Consider the following 21,728-nt stretch of genomic DNA (forward strand, 5'->3'; position numbering starts at 1 on the left):
TTATAGTATAACTGAACTTGGCATTGCTGCCAAGTCCAGGGAGTGATCAATCATACATGTGGATTAACAACAAAGCAGCTCTTCTCATCATAAGAATCTACAGCATTTGGTTACAGGTTGCAATAAACAAGGCATTACTTGACAGTTCTTTGGCACACACACATAACGATCTCCTTCACCCAGGTGCACTTACTAATTGGATGAAGAGGCTGGAATCTTTAAGCTCTAACAAACTTCCAGATACAGTACGAAGCTACACAGATAAGACATTTGCTGTTCTCATGAGATCACTGTAACTGTGCTTTGACTCATCTTCCCATAACACAAAGGAATGTTGCTGACTGGTACAGAAGCAAAATAACAGTTTGCCATTCACCCAGAAGCTTTTGCAGGCATCCATGGTTTGCAAGCCACCAGGCCGTAGGGGGTTGGCCTCGATGGCTTTTTAGGCCCTTTCCAACTCTATGATTCTATGATTCTAATAATAACAATCGTAATAATAATAATATGATCAGGTTTCTCATTATAAAATTGCTAATACTGTTGTAATTGCTAAAATTTAATCCATTTAGAATATATTAAGTTTGTGTGGCCTCTCTCTTACTCCACAATCAGCCATACAAGTGCTATATCCACAAGGGTCCTTCTCCGTGAGCCCCTGCCAAAGGAAGTGAGGCAGGTAACTACTAGAATCATAGAATAGCAGAGTTAGAGGCCATCGAGTCCAGGCCCCTGCTCAATGCAGCAACCCTAAAGCATCCCTGACAGATGGTTGTCCAGCTTCCTCTTGAATAACTCTAATGTGGGAGAGCCAGAGAAGGAGGGCCTTCTCTGCTGTGGCACCCCGGCAGTGGAACAAGCTCTCCAGAGAGGTTCGCCTTGCGCCTACACTGCACTCCTTCCGTCGTCAGCTGAAGACCTTTTTATTTTCTCAGTATTTTAACACCTAATTTGACTTAAATTTAAACGTTGCTGTTTTAATTTCTTATTTTAACCTATATCAATTTCTGCTGTGTGGTTTTCTCCTGGTTGTGCTTCTTATATTGTATTTTGTATTTGTGTTTTTTAGGTTGTTGGCTGTTTTACTACGCTCTTCACGATTTTGATTTTTGTAAACCGCCCAGAGAGCTTCAGCTATTAGGCGGTATAAAAATGTAATAAATAAATAAATAAATAAATAAATATTTTATTTGTGCCCCGCCTTTCTACCCAAAAATAGCACTCAAGGCAGCTTACAGAAACAACTAAAATTGATTAAAAAATAAGAGTGGGAAAATCAAATTATTTCCCTCTTCCATGCCCAGCAGTAACAGAAACAGAATACTGACTGATCTTGTATGATCCTCTGTGCTGCCAGATATTGAGGTGGGGAGAGATGAGAGGAAGGGACTTACAACCAGGCAATAAAGAAAGAAAACTGACACTCACTTTGAAGATTCTGAGAAAAAGCTTTGACCCAGGCATACATTTTAATGTACTTAATGTAGTTAAGAACTTCGTTCATTTTCTGGACACGTTCGTCAGTTGCAGACACACATTTCCTTCTGAAATAAGCTGTCAGGCGGGACGCAAACATCTGAAAGAAGAGGCACCGTAAAACACAACAGAAAGCACATGCTCTTCTCAAACAAGAAAGAGCATAGACGGGGGGGAAAAGCTTCACAAACATTGTTCAATGCATAGGGAAGAAGAAGCATTATCTGCTGTACTACTATATGCTTTTCTACAGGGGTTTCCCCGGGAGAAAAAGGCCTGGTTCAGACAACACGCTAAACCATGCTGCTTAAGCGTGTTGTCTGAACCTGGCCAAAGAGGGGCTGCAATGAAACTACCTGAAAGCATCAAGTCATAGGGCACTAGTCCTGCTTATTAAGAGACAAAAAAACAGCACAAGGAACTCATGAAAGCTACCGTGAAGAAATCTTTCGTTCCACTTACTTAAAGTTACAATTTCCTAACTAATTTTTTTTCATATGATTATGGTATTTTGGAGTACTGTTTTTATAATTTCTATTTTTGTATGTATTTCAGTGTAATGGGTGTTAAATATTGTTTAGATATTGAATGTTTAAACTGTACATATTGTGTATATTTTGGTTAGATATTGTGGTTTATGTTTAATATAGTTTATTATATGGGGTACAGTCTTTTTAGAATGTATAATTTTATACCTCTTTAGAGCATCTTTTGTATGGTATGCATTAGGAATCGTATCTACTTGTGCAGCTGTTGTCTTTGTGCTGTAACTGATGTGTGCTACTGATAAATAAATCCATGCACAATAATCATATGTGACTATCAACACGTAGTCTGCAAATTTTCTCCTTCACAAGAAGTAATGGCTACTCATGTAAGAAATTAGTCACATTTGATTGAAGCAAACCTTCTGGCCTCTCTCCTTCCTAAATATGTAGATCATGCAAACATGTAATCATAAAAGGAACTATTTCTTCACACAGCGCATAGACAAGCTATAGAAGTCACTACCACAAGATGTAGTGATGTTCACCAATGTGAATGGCTTTAAAAGGGGGGTAGATAAAATCCTGGAGGAGAAGGCTATCCATGGCTACTAGTCTTGATAGCTCCATGCTACCTCCAGTATCAACTGAAGTACTTTGGCCACATAGAATCATAGAATCATAGAATAGCAGAGTTGGAAGGGGCCTACAAGGCCATCGAGTCCAACCCCCTGCTCAATGCAGGAATCCACCCTAAAGCATCCCTGACAGATGGTTGTCCAGCTGCCTCTTGAATGCCTCTAGTGTGGGAGAGCCCACAACCTCCCTAGGTAGCTGATTCCACTGTCGCACTGCTCTAACAATCAGGAAGTTTTTCCTGATGTCCAGCCGGAATCTGGCTTCCTTTAACTTGAGCCCGTTATTCCGTGTCCTGCACTCTGGGAGAATCGAGAAGAGATCCTGGCCCTCCTCTGTGTGACAACCTTTTAAGTATTTGAAGAGTGCTATCATGTCTCCCCTCAATCTTCTCTTCTCCAGGCTAAACATGCCCAGTTCTTTCAGTCTCTCTTGATAGGGCTTTGTTTCTAGACCTCTGATCATCCTCGTTGCCCTCTTCTGAACACGCTCCAGCTTGTCTGCGTCCTTCTTGAATTGTGGAGCCCAGAACTGGACGCAATACTCTAGATGAGGCCTAACCAGGGCCGAATAGAGAGGAACCAGTACCTCACATAATGAGAAGACAGGATACCCTGGGCAAGAGGCTGATGCTAGGGAAAGTGGAAGGCAAAAGGAAGAGGGGCCGACCAAGGGCAAGATGGATGGATGATATTCTGGAGGTGACAGACTTGACCTTGGGGGAGCTGGGGGTGGCGACGGCCGACAGAAAGCTCTGGCGTGGGCTGGTCCATGAAGTCACAAAGAGTCGGAAACGACTGAACGAATAAACAACAAAAACCTCCAGTATCAGAGGTAGTAAGCCTATAGACACCAGTTGCTGGGGAACATGGGCAGAAGGGTGCTGTTGCACTCATGTGCTGCTTGTGGGTTTCCTGACAGTTTTCCTGTTGACAGCTGGTTGGCCACTATGTGAACAGAATGCTGGACTAGACGGACCTATCGTCTGATCCAACATGGCACTTCTTATGTTCTTATGTAAGTTTTCAAGATATCCAAGCATGCTCAACAGTGGCTAGATCTACACTACTGTAATGCTTCAATACTACTGATATCTATTGGGGCACAATCCACATTCCATATACTGCTTTCACAGTGTTATATCCTGCTTTTTATTCCACATTCATAACGATTTGAAACAAGGTGCAGCTAGTTCTCAACGGCATGCAAATTTAATCATGAATTTTGTTGGACTTCCCTTTCAGTTCCATTGAATCGAGGTAGGGTCTCTTGCAAGTCACACTTTAGGTCCAGGCAGTCATTTAAAATAGAAAGTAGTTTAAACCACATAGACAGTGCAGTAAAACGTAGCATTTGGGGGTTGGAAAATGTGGTAATATTTGAGAAGGCAACGTCTCCATTCAAATTACAGAAATACGCAGCATACTTCACTTGTTTAATCTACATTTGGGGGCTGATCGCCTTACAAAACAGCCCCAGAGTGAAGCTGAGGCACATGCAGGGCATATGAGGCCACCATTTTGATTATGTAACCCCCACTCAGCGGTTGTCATGTCATGTAAACCCGGTTAAACACCCCTTGCATAACCCATGGTCTGTTTAATGTTTATGTGAGGGTTGTTTAGCCTTCGCATAACCCACGCATGGTGGATTCACACGCCACAACCACTGCCAAGGGGTGATGGTTGTATATTCAAAATGGCGCCTACAGGTGCTGTGGCTCCTCGTACATTAAATAACCAAGGCACAGAATATCGTCCAAACCTGGTCATTGCCTGAAAATAGGTTGTGGTATCATTATTTAGTGTCTTTGTAGGCTGGGCACATTTGCCATGACCAAGGATTCAAAATGATCTTGAATATTGCTCACTTTGAGAATAATTGATTGCATAGGAAGAGTGTCCAGTCAGCACAGGGATGCTGAATTGTGCCTCTCAATGTTAGTTCATTCAATGTTTCCTTCTCCTTTGCTTTCAGAGTGCTAGAGCAGTTTTCTGCCTTTTATTATTTACTTTATTTATTTATTTATTTATTACATTTTTATACCGCACAATAGGCTTACTTTTCCTAAGTAAGCCTGCAAAATATTGCTGACCATTGCAAGAAATGTAAGGAAGAGGCCGGGCTTGTTTCACTAGAGAACGTGTGTTCTGCTTGAACTCCCTGCAGCACTCTTTTCATTCCCTATGCAACAGGTAGTGTTCACTTTGTTCACAGCTCCCTACTCACCATGGCTGGGTAGAAGAGGATGAAGACCGCTGATCCCAAGAAGCCTGTTGGCCCCAGAATAATAACGTTATAAACCATGCCAAGGATGGCAATAATAGGACCTCCAGCCAACAAGCTGCCCACAGCTGCAGCTTCAAACATTCTCTGTCCATCATTGGAACATACATTTATGAGCTGAAATAGACAATGCAAATGAAAGAACATAGATTTATTTTATTTCATATTATTTATTTTTTTGTATGATTAACATACAACATTTTTATTTGGAAATTACATTAGTTCAGGCAGTGTGAATTAGGCTAGGTTAGGTGTTGTTGGGTTTTTTTGCATTTTTATACCACCCAACAGCTGAATGTTCACAAAAACTAAAACCATTCAAAGTATAAAACAAACAGTATAAAAACATGATATAAAATACAATATAAAAGCACAACCAGGATAAAATTAGCAGCAGCGCAGAAATACACATTTAAAACAGCAAAGTTAAAATTAAATTTATAGACCGTTAAAATGCTGAGATTAAAAAGGTCTTCACCTGGCGTCTGAAAGAATATAGTGTAGGTACCAGGCAAACCTCCTTAGGGAGCGCATTCCACAACTGGGGTGCCACAGCAGAGAAGGCCCTCCTCCTGGTAGCCACCTGCCTCACTTCCTTTGGCAGGAGCTCACGGAGAAGGACCCCTGAGGATGACCTTAGGGTCTGGGCAGGTACATATGGGAGGAGGCGTTCCTTCAAATAACCTGGCCCCAAACCGTTTAGTGCTTTGAATGTCAATACCAGCACTTTGAATTGGGCCCAGACCTGGACTGGCAGCCAATGAAGTTGTAAAAGGACTGGTGTAATGTGATCTCGCCGACCAGTCCCTGTTAATAAACGGGCTGCCCTGTTTTGTACCAGCTGAAGTTTCCAGACCATTTTCAAAGGCAGCCCCACGTATAACACATTGCAGTAATCCAAACGAGAGGTTATCAGAGCATAGTGCAACAGCACCCTCCCACCCATGTTCCCCAGCAACTGGTGTACACAGGCTTATTGCCTCGAATACTGGAGATAGCACACAACCATCAGGGCTAGTAGCCATTGATAGCCTTTGCCTCCAGGAACGTATCGAACCCCCTTTTAATGCCATCCAAATTGGTGGCTATCACTACATCTTGTGGTAGTGAGTTCCATAATTTAACTCTGAACCCTGGCCCCACGCCGTTCATATTAAAACGCCAACAAAATGAACTCCTGCCCCATCCTTACTCAGAGTATGCCTAGATCCCCCTCCCCACTTCCCTGAAAGACTTTTGCTTGAGTGGCGAAAGGATGCATTTCAACGTACCTCTCCCAAAGACTTCTCCTTGATGTTTTTTAGCTTCAGTATTTTCTTAAAAGCCATGGTAAGGATAGCTCCGCGCAGTCTGACCCCAGTACGGTAATTTAAAGCCCAGGTTAAAGCCAAGGACCAGGAACGCACTATTTCTGTCATTAAGAGGCCTAAAATTAAGAACAGGCTGTACTGCAGGTTGGGCTCCGTTTGCTGCGTGTATTCAAGAAGGTGTTTCACAACAAATGCCTACAGGAAGAAATGCAAACTTGCATGAACACCCCAATATGCTAGACGAACCATTCAATTGTTTTATGTTAAGTTAGAAATAAGGAGCCTAAGTTGTTTCCGGGAACAATTTGTAATATTAATAGGAAATCTTTGGTTACGTAAGAACTGGAACTGTTGTAGAACACCCAGCTAAAATCAAGCAGTAAATGAAATGTAGCAAGCAGAAGAGAGGGGGGATAATTTGGAGCGTCCCAATTCCATATACCAAACTATTGCTCCTTCACATCGTCTAACTTAACATAAACCTGACAGCTGCAGCAATCCATCATCATCGTCATATGCTTTATAATAATCTGTACTTATGCAAAAAAAAACACCTGAGCATATTAAAAAGATATATTCCTTTACATGACATTAAGACCTTTTTATTCTTTTTTTTTTTTTCAAACGTGCTTATTTGATAAAAAGGAACAAATGTACCTACAGTTGAACTGGGGAAGAGTGTGAGAACGACATTTTGCAAAACATTCCTGAAAATAAACATGAGCAGTTTAATAGTAAAGAAAAGGACAAGCAGCCCAAAAAAGATTAAGAAAAAATAAGGCGATACTACCGGTTTAAAAAAGAAAAGAAAAGACAAACCTTTACCCTCACCTCCCTGGCCTTCCCCCCCTTGAAAGACAAAAACAATTTTACCTCAGGAATCACATTTCACACACCACCTGCAGAAAGAGAAAAACAGCCCCAAAGCCACAAATTCCCATCATGTGGGTTGTCCAAAGGTATTGCGCAGCGTAAGAACTCATGTTTATCAGCAATATTAACTACTAATAAATTGGAAGCAGTAATTTTTTTATTTATCTCTTTAAAAAAAAGTACCACCATGTTAAAATGAATAACATCTCACGAACACCGTACAAAAAGGAAAAAAGAAAAGGGAAAAAAAGAGAAGGGGAAAAAAAAGAAAAGTATTGTGGAAAACATACAATCTGCATGCACAAGGAAAGTTATACAAGACCTGAATCCAAACATACAGTCTGGCTTCCCACACAAAATCAAGTTCAGCTTCACATACACACACGAATTAAATGATACAGGAAAAAGCAGAACCGATATTTGTTTACAAAGTCCAAGGAAGATTGAGACTTGCACAGCTAGTCAGGAAGCCTCTCAAAGCCAGGGAGGTGCTCACATTTCATTTAACAGGAGTTTGCTATAGCAAGGCTGCCCAGCTGAGCTTTTCCAACAACGACGCCTACAGATCCTGGTGCGTAGGGTTCTTTAATCAGAGCCAAGGCGCAACTTTGCCCACCACAAAAATCTGAAACCAAGCAAGTGGTTTGGGACGGCTTTCAGGGTCCATGGGAAGTCCTCTTGACTAAAACCGGCTTTGCAAATCAGAGTTCTGTGCAACACAAGAACGGATGGGAAATGAAAGCAGACTGCTTCAAGCAAAGTTAATAGCTGCGAAAGCCCAGAATCAAGTGATAGATTTTTTTTTTTTAAAAAAAATAAATATATGAAGGCAGAACGACTATGTCAGTCCTGAGGCGGTCAATTCTGAATGCCATAATTGAGAATTCAGCAGTATAGCATTTCCCCCGTGAATTTTCACACGCATACGTGAAAAGCCAGATGTCCATCATATTCCCAAGGTGACTATTAAAAAAGAAAAAAGAACCGTTCACAAATCCTGGACCAAAGTGCAACAGCTCACGTTCCAAGGTCATGCTATACCAGCTTTCTCTTCCATTGGGTTTATTTTACATTCTCTGTGTTCGAGGTGTAATTTGGCTCTGTAGCTGGGTTTGCTGTGACTTAGCAAAACGAACCTCCAATTCTTTTCTAGCATTCAATCCAACAAAGGCAACTGAGTCACTGGAAGGGCCAATAACCCTTCCCTGCTTTACGTTCTCGAATCATAACCACAATACACTGCCAAATGCTGCCAATGTTTTCTCATACAGCGTGGCACAGGAGGAAAAGTCTCCAGGGGGGGACGGGTGCAACACCAACAGGACTTCTCTTCTCCCCTAATTATTTAGAGTGTAACTTTTTTTTGGCACACAGAATCAGCAACTCCAATGAAGAACAACAGATGTCGCTTACTCTTAATTTTTTTAAAAAAGAGGCTTGAAGAAGAGTCGTTTTAGAAATATTAAAGGGAAAAAGAGACAACAGTTGCAATCGTAAAACATCGGGTTTGGTAAAGCCATCGAGAGAATACCAGCATACAAAATTTTATAAAGATTCTAGCTACCAAAACAAGCAGAGTTATGGGGACATACGCCTGAGAGTATCACGGCAGTAGATCTCCTTTCACTTGCTGGCTGTCTTAAGCATTCCCATTGAATAAACATCACCTTACCTTTCATCTTGGCGTTGGGATTCTGCCCAGCTTGACTGTCTCATTCTGATCGCAGAATACAGCCATCCTGGAAATTCTAAAGAACAGCTTCTGTCATTGGTTCTACTACAGAGAAAGATTCCCCCAGACCTCATCCAGCCTTTTACAGCACAAAGCAAGCTGTGACTGGAGCGGACCTGGAAGAGCGGGAGGCTTGCCTGAAAGGACTCCCCCAATTCAACCCCACCTTCCCACAAGCCCACAATACCCTCTTCAAAAATTAAACAAGAGCTACCACGCTGGATGTACTTCATCATCCAAGCCCAGATTTATGAACCTTGGGAGGACTGGGCAAGAAGTCTTTGCCTCACACCTGAACGTGAAAGGTTTAGCAGCCATCTCAAAAGAGAATCACCACTTTAAAAAAGAGAGGAAGAATCCTGAAGCTGTTAGAAAAAAAAGTAAGCTGTCTCAACTGGATGAAGGACAAATGTAAGTTTGAAGAGAGTGCCAGGCCATAAATTTCAGAGAACGTTTTTCTTTAAAGGAGGACTGCAAACGTGGATAATCAAAGAGCTTATGAACAGCAACAAGGCTTAATTACCACGAGGAATTAAAACAACCCCATTATGCTACTTCCCACTAACATACCATGTTTATGGATCCTAGGATGAGAACAACCATTTTCAAAAATGCACCACCTTTACTTAACAAAACAAAAAGGGCAAACCAGGTGTTTTTCAGGCACCACTCTCAGACGAAAAGATGTGTGTGGACTAAAAAAAGAAAAGGGGGAAAAAAAGGAAAGCACTGATATTCCAGTGAGACAGCAATCAAATTTCAAAGTAGTGAGAGTGGTGGTAAGAACTCCTCTCTCATTTCAAAGGATGGAGCCTATTCAGAGGGTTCTTCATTCAGCTGACACAGATTAATGGACAATGGAAGACATGCACAGGTTGTCACATATGTCCAAATGCAGCACAGACGCCTCGTTGCCTTGTACTCTGGACCTGATGGATTGGAATTGGGAGGCTAAAAATGACATTAGGGACAATCCTGCTGCCCACTCTCTGCTGGAGGCAGGAGCATCCATAGGGCCCTGTAGTGAAACAATGACAGAAGCTCTTCTTGGTTCTGTTAAAACCTCATTCTTACTGGCAATTAAAAGCATATCCAATAAAACCTCTTACAAGTGTTTAATTTCCATCATCACAAGCTATTTACAAAAAAAAAAAATACCAAGAAAAACTATTTACTTCCTTCTTGATAAGGAATGCAAGGAAACTTTTGAGATTTAAGAAAACGGGTGGGGTTGGGGAATTTAAAAATAAAATAAAAGGAGACAACAGACAATACTGTTTTTAACATTAACCTCAGCTGTACTTACCCAAGCATTGAACCATCCCGCTTAACAGCACAGTGAAATGTGTACTACAAGCAATAATACTGCTCCTACTCCTCAAGGGAAATTTGTAGAGAATAGATTTAGTCAAGATGTCAAAGAGTAAATCTTGCACAGCATGTGCAACAAACAGGCGACAAGAAAATGTTGTGAATAAGTTCTAAATGCTGTGCCTTTATTACCAACTAGAAGTGGCAGCAACACTCTTCCAATCATGCCACTGAAAGGGTAATTATCCAACTGTCTTACGAGTCAAACAACACTAGCTCTGCAGAATCCTCTGATTTCTGTTTCCTAGAGACCTTAAGAATTCACCTACTACCAGGGCTCCGTACCATTTCTTGCAGAGACCACCCAAAGTAAGTAACCTACAAAGGAATGCTTTGCTCATTGGTAACTTCTGTTCACCCAAAAACCTTTATCGCCCTCCCCTATCCAGCCACCTGTTACAGGCGATAAAAGTATACAACACACACACACACACACACACGAAAGAGTTTGAAAGCCTTAAGGTTCTCGCAGCGTTCTGGAAGGCCTATTTCTTCTCTGCAAACTGCAAGGCAGGTTTCTAACTAATCAAAGTGTTTAGGAGGTCCTCTGGAATGCAACTTGAATTTATTATTTCTGGCCATCGTGGGATAGAGCCCACTCTGGATGTTAGAAAAAGGATGGATAGTACTTACTGGTCCACAGAAGCCAGCGAGTTGTGTGACCATCAAGCACACTATGGAAATGATGAGTCGGGTGCGACAGAAAATCCACACAACCCTTCGGAGAGAGGCGTCATCAGGCCCACATTCATGCAGTTCTTGGTGCCACAATCTTTCTAACCTGGGACAGAACAAAACATAGATCTAAGGAATCTTTATATATATAAAAATCCAATAAAATTGGATTTCTTTTTAAAAGGGAAACACTAAGAGTTTTTTTTTAAAAAAAAAAACTAGGTTGGGGGCATGGATTGCAACTAGAACTCTGGCTTGTGTCTGCCCTGACAGGTCAGAATTAGAACCCACCTGGCTTCCTTTCTTTTTCGGGGTGGGGTGGGGGTTGGGTCATAAAAAAACCCAGCCTAAATTAATATTAAATCATGTGAATATATGCAGGTTAGTCCTGCAGTTAGTCTCTGAATAGAATCAATGCCTCTTGCCACAGGAGTGATGAACCTTTTCCAGCTGAAGGACTGAATTCCATTTTAGAAAAGCTCTCGGGGGCCACAATTTAGAAGGAAGCAGGACTGATTCACTCAGCGGCTTCCTCCTCTAGCCCTGCCATTTCTATCCACAGAGAAAAGCTCTTATCTCCAATTAACAACTGATCAGAGAGGTGTTTCCCCTGCTAAGCACTGAGAAGGTGATGTTTGCCCTGTCCTGGATGGGGTTGCACTCTCCCTAAAGGATCAGGTCCGTAGTTTGGGGGTGCTCTTCGATCCAGAACTGTCACTTGAGGCACAGGTGAACTCAGTGGCAAAGAGCACCTTTTATCAGCTTAGGCTGATATACCAACTGCGCCCTTATCTGGACAGTGATAGCCTAGCTACAGTGATCCATGCTCTGATAACCTCTCGTTTGGATTACTGCAATGCGTTATACCTGGGGCTGCCTTTGAAAACGGTCCGGAAGCTTCAGCTGGTACAAAACAGGGCAGCCCGTTTACTAACAGGGACTGGCTGGCGAGATCACATTACGCCAGTCCTTTTACAACTTCATTGGCTGCCAGTCCAGGTCCAGGCCCGATTCAAAGTGCTGGTATTGACATTTAAAGCCCTAAACGGTTTGGGGCCAGGTTATTTGAAGGAACGCCTCCTCCCATATATACCTGCCCGGACCTTAAGATCATCTACAGGGGCCCTTCTCCGTGAGCCCCTGCCAAAGGAAGTGAGGCAGGTGGCTACTAGGAGGAGGGCTTTCTCCGCTGTGGCACCCCGGTTGTGGAATGAGCTCCCCAGAGAGGTCCGCCTGGCGCCTACACTGTACTCCTTTCGTCGCCAGCTGAAGACCTTTTTATTCACTCAGTATTTTAACACTTAATTTTAACTTAAATTTAAATTATACTGTTTTAACTCTGTATTTTAACCTTATATCAATTTTGCTGCGTGGTTTTATCCTGGTTGTGCTTTTTATATTGTATTTTGTATTTGTATTTTTAACTTGTTGGTTGTTTTATGATGGTTTTAATTTTTGTGAACCGCCCAGAGAGCTTCGGCTATTGGGCGGTATAAAAATGTAATAAATAAATAAATAAATAATATGAGAAAAGGAACTATGTCTTTTCCTTCCATGGCAGAAGGAGCCTGGCCAGGGGAAGAAGGGACTGGGGCCAGATGGGGAACCCTGCGGGCCTTATTAGGCCCATGGGGCTGGCAGTTCTCCTTCCTTGCTCTATCAGATACACTGAATTGAAGGAGGCTTTTGTATGAAAATGAAGAACCAAATTCGACCATTTCTCAAATAAGAGTGTTTATGCCACATAGGCATTTCATTTTTACCTCATGAAAATAAACTGCTCTAGCCTGCCCTGTAACTTATCTGGCCTTACTTAAATCTATCAGTCATGGACATTGAATTTAGTTTGGGGATGGCCCAAGGCAGAAGGAAGTAGGAGGAAGCCACACTGGAAAGAAGAAAGCAAAATTGCCCACTACACAGGTTCCAATACCCCCACATGTAACTTCACAAACTATCACGGCTGCTGGTCATAAAGGGAGTCTTTATAAGTGAATATCATAATGACATCCCCTCTGTAGGTTAAAAAAAAGACATTATGCAAAATATATAACACAATGCAACAAAGAGGTGTACAGCTTGGTTGTAAGAATGGAACTATGTCAGTAACACTCTCATTGTACTTTAACAGTGATCAGATCAGCAGTGTGGTTTAGGAAATATAAGAAGTATCAGTGGGAAACTTGATTTAAAATCAATGATTTAAATCAGACTTTTTTTTTTGTTACTGACTAAGGTCATGATTTAAATCATCTTGATTTAATTCAATCACCTTGCTGCTAAGACAGGTAACACTCTCTTCTGCATCACATTATATTTATTATTAATTTATTTATTTATTAATTACATTTCTATACCACCCAATAGCCGGAGCTCTCTGGGCAGTTTATATTTAATTTAATATAAATTAAAGAAGATAGGGTCTATTTAAGATAGTGGGTAAGTGATATCTGAAGGGTAATCAACAACAACACTTTTACCAAGCATACAAAATTAAACAGGTCTTCAAGCTCAGGAAGAAAAAAACAAATGTAACAAAATAAAGAAAAAATAGATGGGAGCAAGTTGACGAAGGCCTTCAACCACCACGAAACACAATACATTAAACTAGGCTCTGTCAACAGCTGGCAGTGTTGTGTGAGTGGAATCTCTATAAAGACAGCGTAGGACACTCATACCTCCTACAGTTAACCTCTGAAGACTCATGAGTTGACAACGACCAAACATCTTCTGCCAGAAGTTCTCCTTTCTTGTAGGCTATTCGCGCCAGAGGAGTAAGCCAAGAGAAAGTCATAAAGGAGAAAAGTCCAGCATTATCAAGTGGGTGTGGATGTCTAGAAGCAGAAGGAAAAGATTATAACCAAACGAGGAAAAAGAGGAAAACACAGGATCCCAACGTAAAATGTTTTTTATTAGTAAAGATACTAGAAGCAAGCATCATGTTATGAATGCAAACACCATCTCTGAGATAAAAGTTTCAATTTTTTTCCCCACAAGCATGCTTCTGTCACATCTAGGTACTCTTATTTTTAGGCCAGCTGTGTCCATAGTTCAACAACACAAAGTCTTACTTGGACGTCGTCCGAATGGGTTTCATTAGGTTCAAGCCATGGTGATATTTCCCTTTGTGATAACCTTCATCCAACACTCCCAAGTGAGAATTCGTCAAGACATCTAATGGGAGGCCTTCTGCCCGAGCAGCTGTTTCCAATGCATCTTGGCATTCCACCTGCTTGATAAAAAAAGAGAGAGTTAAAAACACCTTAAAATATGTAATAATTGGATTTAAGCCATTATTTCTATCTTGAGCCACATCTTAAGGATCACAGGTCAATAGTCGATCACATGCTTTGCAAGCAAAGGGTCCCAGGTGCAATCCCTAATATCTTCAGATGGGGATGGAAAATACTCCAGTCTGAAACCCTGGAGAGCTGCTGCCAATTAGTGCAGTTTATACTGAGGTAGATGGACCACTTTCTGAAGGTGGTGCTGGGACATTACTGCTCAATTTAGCAGTCACGCTTTAGGATTCTCCAGGGTTCTATTCTTTCTCCCACGCTGTTTAACATCTAAATGAACGTTCTGGGAGAGATCATCCAGAGTTTTGGTCTGAGGCGTTTCCAGTATTTAGATGACGCCCTCTTTTTCATGAGATGAAGCTGTAGCTGCCCTGAATCAGTGCTAATGGACTGGATGATGACAAAAAAAAAAAAAACAAGACTCAATCCAGACAAGATGGAGATATTACTGGTTGATGATTCTTCCACTAGGGCGAATGGTGTTCAGCCTGTTCTAATGGGGTAGCACTCCCACTAAAATATCACGTTCACAGTCAGAGGGCCCTTATTGATCCAGCATTGTCATTATTGGCTCACATGACCTCTGTGGCCCAGAGCATATTTTATCAGCTTTAGTTGATAGGACAGCTACAACCTTATCTGAATGGAGTCAGCTTGGCCACGACTAATTTTAAACACTTAATTTTAACTTAAATTTAAATTTTACTGTTTTAACTCTGTATTTTAATCTTATAATCAACTTTGCTGTGTGGTTTTATTCTGGTTGCGCTTTTTATACTGTATTTCGTAATTGTGTTTTTAACCTGTTGGATGTTTTTTGAAATTTTAATTTTTGTGAACCGCCCAGAGAGCTTCGGCTATTGGGCGGTATAAAAATGTAATAAATAAATAAATAAACTACCATGCTCTAGTAATTTCCCATTTAAACTACTGCAATGCATTTTACAAGAGGCTGCCTTTAAAACCAGTTCGCAAACTGCAGTTGATCCAAAAAAGGGAGTGGGCGGTTTGACTATATCACACCTGAGCTTTGCCAGCTGCATTGGCTCAAAGTCAGTTTCCAGGCCCAAGTGCTGGTTTTAACTTTTTGAACAGGCTCCAATGTGGTCAGTTGTCCTCCAAGCCCAAGCAGGGAGGAGGGAATGACAGCTGCTATAAGAGAAGGCAAAATAAAATCGACAAGACCATTGAAGCCAGCTCCAAAGTGCTTAAACCAAGTGATGCCTTTGTAACATTTTGTTTCAAACATTTTGAAACAGGCTTCAATGTTCTGGTCAATTTTATCCCGCTTTCTCTCTTTTTTTTCTTCTTCTACAATACTTAAACATACAACATACAATTAAAAAGAAAACAACATACTACATAAATGTTGAATAAATGTTGAATACATAATATCATATCTATATAACATAATCAAACTTAACATATAAGTGCACCCCCCACCTCGGGATCTCATTCCTGATTCCAAAATCTCATACTTTGTTCTGCTGGCGGTTTCCCACTTCCCTTAGAAAACACAAATATTAGGAACTGTTTCCAAATTCCTTCAAAATCATTTGTTTTAGCTATACCTCTTCTCCATTTAATATTGCAAGTCAATTTGTCATTTATAGCTATGTCCCATACTTCTTTATACCATTCTTCAATAGAATATTCCCCTTGAATCTTCCAGTTCCTAGCTACAATCAATCTTGCTGCCGTCAGCAAATTCGTTATCAATTCCTTACTTTCTTTTTTACATTTTAAATCTTCAAAATAGTGACAGTAATGCAACTTTTGGTGTTCTTTCTATCTTCATTCCCACAATTTCTTCAATCTCCGAAAACACCATGTTCCACAATTTTTGTACATATTTGCATTCCCACCACATATGTAAATACGTTCCTTTTCCCCCACATCCTCTCCAACAATTTGCTGAATGCTGATTATTTATCTTATTTAATCTAACCGGGGTTAGGTACCACCTCCATATAATTTTAAAATAATTCTCTTTAATTCTTACTGACATATTTCTCAACGCTCTTTGTCTCCATAGTCCCTCCCAACTCTGTTGTCCTATTTGTATGTTTAAATCTGTCTCCCCAAACCATTTTACCTGAACTATCCATCAACCCTTTCTCCACCAATATTCTATAAATTTCACTCATTAACCCTTTTGACACTATTCTTTTCCCCCTATCCTTTTCTTTCTTAACTATTAATCCCTCAAACTTCGTCAATTCTCTACAATCTCCATTTTCTGTTATCCACTTTTTAGTCCACTGTTCTAATTGCCAATAATTTAGCCAAGTTAATTTTTTATCTTTTAAAACCTCTTCTATTTTCTCTCTTGTATTCATTCATCCTGCTTTCTCTTAAAGCAACTGTCATTCACTCCTCTTCCCTTGTGAAGGAGCAGAAATTTAATAACAATAATAATTTTTAAAATTGCGAATATGGGACACTCTCTGTTGTCCTCTCTTCATGATTTCTAGAAAGAAGGGGCAGAAATCATCCTGATGCTGAGAAGGGATGAGGAAGAAAGGCAGCGGAAGTAACCCCAGTAGTAACTGCTCCGAGAAAGACTAGTGAGTATTGATGGCCTTATCCTCCATGGATTTGCCTAATCCCTTTTAAAGCCGTCCAAGTTGGTGACCATTACTACATTTTTTGGTAGCAAATTCCATAGTTTAACTATGCACTGTGTGAAGTTCTTGTTTGTTTGTGTATTACATTTCTATACCGCCCAATAGCTGAAGCTCTCTGGGCAGATCACAAAAGTTCAACGCCATCAAATGTAAATCAAAGCATAAAACAAACAACAGTATAAAATTCAATATAAAAGTACAACCAAGCAGCACTGCAGAGTTCTATACAGATTTAAAACAGCAAAGTCAAAAGATTAAGATGATAAATGGGGGAAATAAAAAAAGTCTTCACTTTGCATCGAAAAGCGTACAATGTAGGTGCCAGGAGAACCTCCTTAGGGAGCTCATTCCACAGCAGGGGTGCCACAGCAGAGAAGGCCTTCCTCCTGGTAGCCACCTGCTTCACTTCCTTTGGTAGGGGCTCACAGAGAAGGACCCCTGAAGATGATTTTAGAGGTATATATGGGAGGAGGCGTTCCTTCAGATAACTTGGCCCCAAGCCATTTAGGGCTTTGAATGTTAATACCAGCACTCTGAAGCAGGCATGGACCAGGAAAGTTCTTCTTTTTATATGTCCTGAATCTCCCACCAATTGGGATGACCACAGGTTCTAATATTATGGGAGAGGGAGAAAAAATGTCTCCCTATCCACTTTCTTCACACTATGCATAATTTTATACAGCTCTATCATGTATCCCAGCTACTGCATCCACATGGAACAATATTCACTAGTAAACTTGATATATATAAGCAATACCATCCCCTGAAATGTGTGTCTGGCACAAAATCTGTCATCTTTTACACGATGGTAAAAAAAACTTGCCTGAACATTTTTGTTTTGTTTTGTTATGATCCTACATACAACTCTCAGCACTTGCTCCCTTTTAAATTAGATTTTATGACTTGGTTTTTTAGTTTGTTCGGATTTCATACTTAATTGATTTTATTGTTGTATGCCATTCTGGAAGGTGGAAATAGCAAAGTGACCAGATAAATATGTTTTAAATTAGAATAATATGTTTACAAATATTCAGGAGTACTTGTTTAAGTAGCAACAGCCTCAAGTAAATCCACCAGAAATCAGCTAGGATCATCATAGAATCATAGAATAGCAGAGTTGGAAGGGGCCTACAAGGCCATCGAGTCCTACCCCCTGCTCAATGCAGGAATCCACCCTAAAGCATCCCTGACAGATGGTCAGGGCTTCCCAAAACAACATTTGTGCCAGAGAAGACCTGACTACTCAAGAGACCAGACATGGGCCAGCAATTAATGAAGAAGTCTAAGTTTGCCTCCTAAAAGCTGGGCCTGATAAAGAACTTTCGGTAAGGACACCAGAACTTCTACTCCCAGCTGTTAGCTTTTCTGCTGGTCAGTAGAGCAAAGCGAGCTCTTATCCCATTTTGAGCACTTCTTGTATCGAAATGGACATCACCACATTGCATTTGGCAGCCAGATTCTGTTAACAACCAAAGTTAATAATCTCTGATTCAAGCCCTGGATGAAACAGATGGGACACCAATTAGTTAGATAAAGCTGCAAATGACTGTGCCCACACCTCGGGGGGTGGGGAGCTTTTAAAAAATGAGTTTCTAGCTTGCACGCCATTTGAGTGCCTTGGATAATTTGAAGAGGATACTCTGTGGCATGTAAGCTATTCAGTTAATTTGTGCTGCCGTGCAATCTCTCCCTCATCCCTCCCGTCACACAGAGTTCAAAGAAACACACTAGAAGGAAAAAGCTTTGGCTTTTTTCCTCAAATATATAAAAGCTCCCCTGAGCAGCAGTCAGAATCTCTACTGCGTAGGGGAAGAGAGACTTACTGCAAAATGTTAACTGTATGTATGCAAGCCAATTTTCCATGACTGTCCATTTGCGCTAAACAATACTACCAGTGAGGTAAATGACGATTGCTTCCTGCCTTGTATGCAACTTGTGGAAGGGTGGGGGGGAGAGAGAGAACATTTATCCTTCAAAGTAATGGGCTGAAGGTGCTCTTGCACAGAACTACCAAACTCTTCAAGGGCCCAGGAAAAGATTGCATCCTAACTGCATACACAAGGACTAACCACGTTACCCAAAGGAACAAGTCAAGTTAGGCCTAGCGTGCAAGAATGCCCTTAATGCAAACAAAGCAAAGCTGATTCTTGCATTGAGCAGGGGGTTGGACTCGATGGCCTTAGAGGCCCCTTCCAACTCTATGATTCTATGAGGGAAATACAGTTCATAGAATCATAGAATAGTGGAGTTGGAAGGGGCCTACAAAGCCATCGAGTCCAACCCCCTGCTCAGTGCAGGAATCCACCCTAAAGCATCCCTGACAGAGGGTTCTCCAGCTGCCTCTTGAAGGCCTCTAGTGTGGGAGAGCCCACTACCATCCTAGGTAACTGGAAGGTAACAGTTGCTATAGTCCCTTGGCTTATAAGGCCACTCCTCCATTTTTTCCTGACAAACAAACTTAGATAAGGGTTTCAGACAGGTGGTATTAACTAGCACACACTGACTGCCTATTTCCTAGCAAGATGCACATTTTCAGCAAGGGAATCCATTGAAAGCGCCTGTGTGGCACAGAGGCAGGGAGTTCTCATTCAGGATGGAGGAAGCCCGGGTTCAAACCAGCACTCTGGTGTGAAGTTCACTGGTGCACTTGAGCAAGTCACTATCGCTTGGAATAACTACCTCACAGGATTGCCACAAGGCCAATGCATAAATCGATGTAAATTCGACCAGCTTCCTCTATGTGCTTCCTCCCGTGCCTAGTTCCAACAGCAGGAGTTATAATGGCAAATCGCATTGATAATGTTTTGAAAAGCTCTCGTTCCCAAGTCTGGCAGGCCCAAATGTCTTTGTTACATGGCCTTATTTTCTTTCTCCCACTGATTATCTAATACAGAATCGTATTTATAAAGTACTTTGAAGGTATGCTTCAGAATGCTTCTTTCCCTCCTGTTAAACAGATGATTTATCGCCTCTTTACAGATGAGAAATCCAATATGCCACATGTTCTCTAATATACAATTATACTATCAGTGATGTTTGGCATTTAACATTTGACTAGAATGTCAAATGAACTGGGACTGTGAAAGTGTCAGAACATGCAATTCCTTTGATCAGAAGAATGGTATTCTCTTCGCTCGATGACACGAAAAATATTTGAAACTTCCATGGCCCTGCCATTTTCTAAACATCACCCTCTCTTCTACAAAAGAAGATGTCCTTTTGAGTCTTCATCTTGTAGCCCAGCTTAGATACAAAAGTGACTTACAACAGCACAACCCCAAGTGAATGACTCAAGCCCTGATTAACTTTTCAAAAACATTCTCCCATTTGCTTCAAAGCTCCCCCGAGACACAGTAATTGAAAATCCTATCATCCTGTGTAATCCCACACACGCTGCTATTACATGTGATTTCAAAATCACAAGGCCTTTATATGGGTAGCTGTTCATTTTCTCAAACCATACTAGGAGATAGTATGGTTTGAGAGCACATACCCAAGATACAAAGCCACACATACATAACACTCTGCATCTCTACTTCTCTGGAAGCTCACTTAGTGTTTCCAGAGAAGAAATTTACTTTTCATTTTTCAGTTAAATGCCTGAAGGGAATTCGAGAATCTTATAAACATGTATAACTGGTTTAAAATAATTTCTGGGATTTTTTTTTCAAAGTTACAAAATAGTTATGTTGACACAGATATTAGAATAATAGAATAGTAGAGTTGGAAAGGGCCTAAAAGGCCATCGAGTCCAACCCCCTGCTCAAGGCAGGAATCCACCCTAAAGCATCCCTGACAGACGGTTGTCCAGCTGCCTCTTGAAGGCCTCTAGTGTGGGAGAGCCCACAACCTCCCTAGGTAACTGGTTCCATTGTCATATTTATTTTATTTTATTTTATTTATTATATTTCTATACCGCCCAATAGCCGGAGCTCTCTGGGCGGTTCACAAAAATTAAAAGCATTCAAAGTATAAAACAACAGTATAAAACCATAATATAAAATACAATATAAAGCTCAACCAGATAAAAACAGCAGCAACGCAAAATTACAAATTTAAAGCACCAAGTTAAAATTTATTTATAGACTGTTAAAATGCTGGGAGAATAAAAAGGTCTTCACCTGGCGTCTAAAAGCATATAATGTAGGTGCCAAGCGAACCTCCTTAGGGAGCTCATTCCACAGCCAGAAGGCCCTCCTCCTGGTAGCTACCTGCCTCACTTTCTTTGGCAGGAGCTCACGGAGAAGGACCCCTGAGGATGACCTTAGGGTCCGGGCAGGTACATATGGGAGGAGGCGTTCCTTCAGATAGCCTGGCCCCAAGCAGTTTAGGGCTTTAAATGTTAATACCAGCACTTTGAATCGGGCCCAGACCTGGACTGGCAGCCAATGAAGCTGGAAAAGGACTAGCGTAATGTGGTCTCGTTGGCCAGTCCCTGTTAGTAACCGTGCTGCCCTGTTTTGTACCAGTTGAAGTTTCCGGACCGTTTTCAAAGGCAGCCCCACGTATAACACATTGCAGTAATCCAAACGAGAGGTTATCAGAGCATGGATCACTGTAGCTAGGCTATCTCTGTCCAGATAAGGGCGCAGTTGGTATATCAGCCTAAGCTGATAAAAGGTGCTCTTTGCCACTGAGTTCACCTGTGCCTCAAGTGACAGTTCTGGATCCAAGAGCACCCCCAAACTACGGACCCGATCCTTTAGGGAGAGTGCAACCCTGTCCAGGACAGGGAAAAACATCACCTCGCCGGACAGATGAACCACCCGCTAACAGTACCTCCGTCTTGTCTTGATTTTCAGTTTATTAGCCCTCATCCAGTCCATTACCGTGCCCAGGCACTGCTGGTTCAGAACAGCCACTGCCTCACCTGGGTTTGATGAAAAGGAAAGGTAGAGCTGGGTATCATCCGCATATTGATGACACCTCAGTCCACATCTCCGGATAACCTCCCCCAG

At 41.3% G+C, this 21,728-nt stretch overlaps 1 protein-coding gene across 4 annotated transcripts in view; it reads right to left on the reverse strand.

Annotated features, from left to right (window-relative positions):
• ABCC5 (ATP binding cassette subfamily C member 5) overlaps positions 1 to 21,728 on the reverse strand; it is an 85,127-nt gene that overhangs the window by 42,989 nt on the left and 20,410 nt on the right. The window contains exons 3-8 of one of the 4 annotated variants that reach the window (XM_063131805.1): positions 13,916 to 14,073; positions 13,523 to 13,678; positions 10,803 to 10,950; positions 6,155 to 6,388; positions 4,827 to 5,000; positions 1,429 to 1,576 (exon numbers count right to left, since the gene is read on the reverse strand). In XM_063131805.1, coding sequence (XP_062987875.1) covers positions 1,429 to 1,576; positions 4,827 to 5,000; positions 6,155 to 6,388; positions 10,803 to 10,950; positions 13,523 to 13,678; positions 13,916 to 14,073 — 1,018 coding nt within the window. Of the gene's footprint in view, positions 1 to 1,428; positions 1,577 to 4,826; positions 5,001 to 6,154; positions 6,389 to 6,850; positions 10,696 to 10,802; positions 10,951 to 13,522; positions 13,679 to 13,915; positions 14,077 to 21,728 lie in introns of those variants that run through there. The other 3 variants (XM_063131804.1, XM_063131806.1, XM_063131807.1) reach the window with 3 other exon arrangements.

The sequence above is a fragment of the Elgaria multicarinata genome, chromosome 8 (assembly GCF_023053635.1).
Source record: "Elgaria multicarinata webbii isolate HBS135686 ecotype San Diego chromosome 8, rElgMul1.1.pri, whole genome shotgun sequence".
NCBI lineage: Eukaryota > Metazoa > Chordata > Lepidosauria > Squamata > Anguidae > Elgaria > Elgaria multicarinata.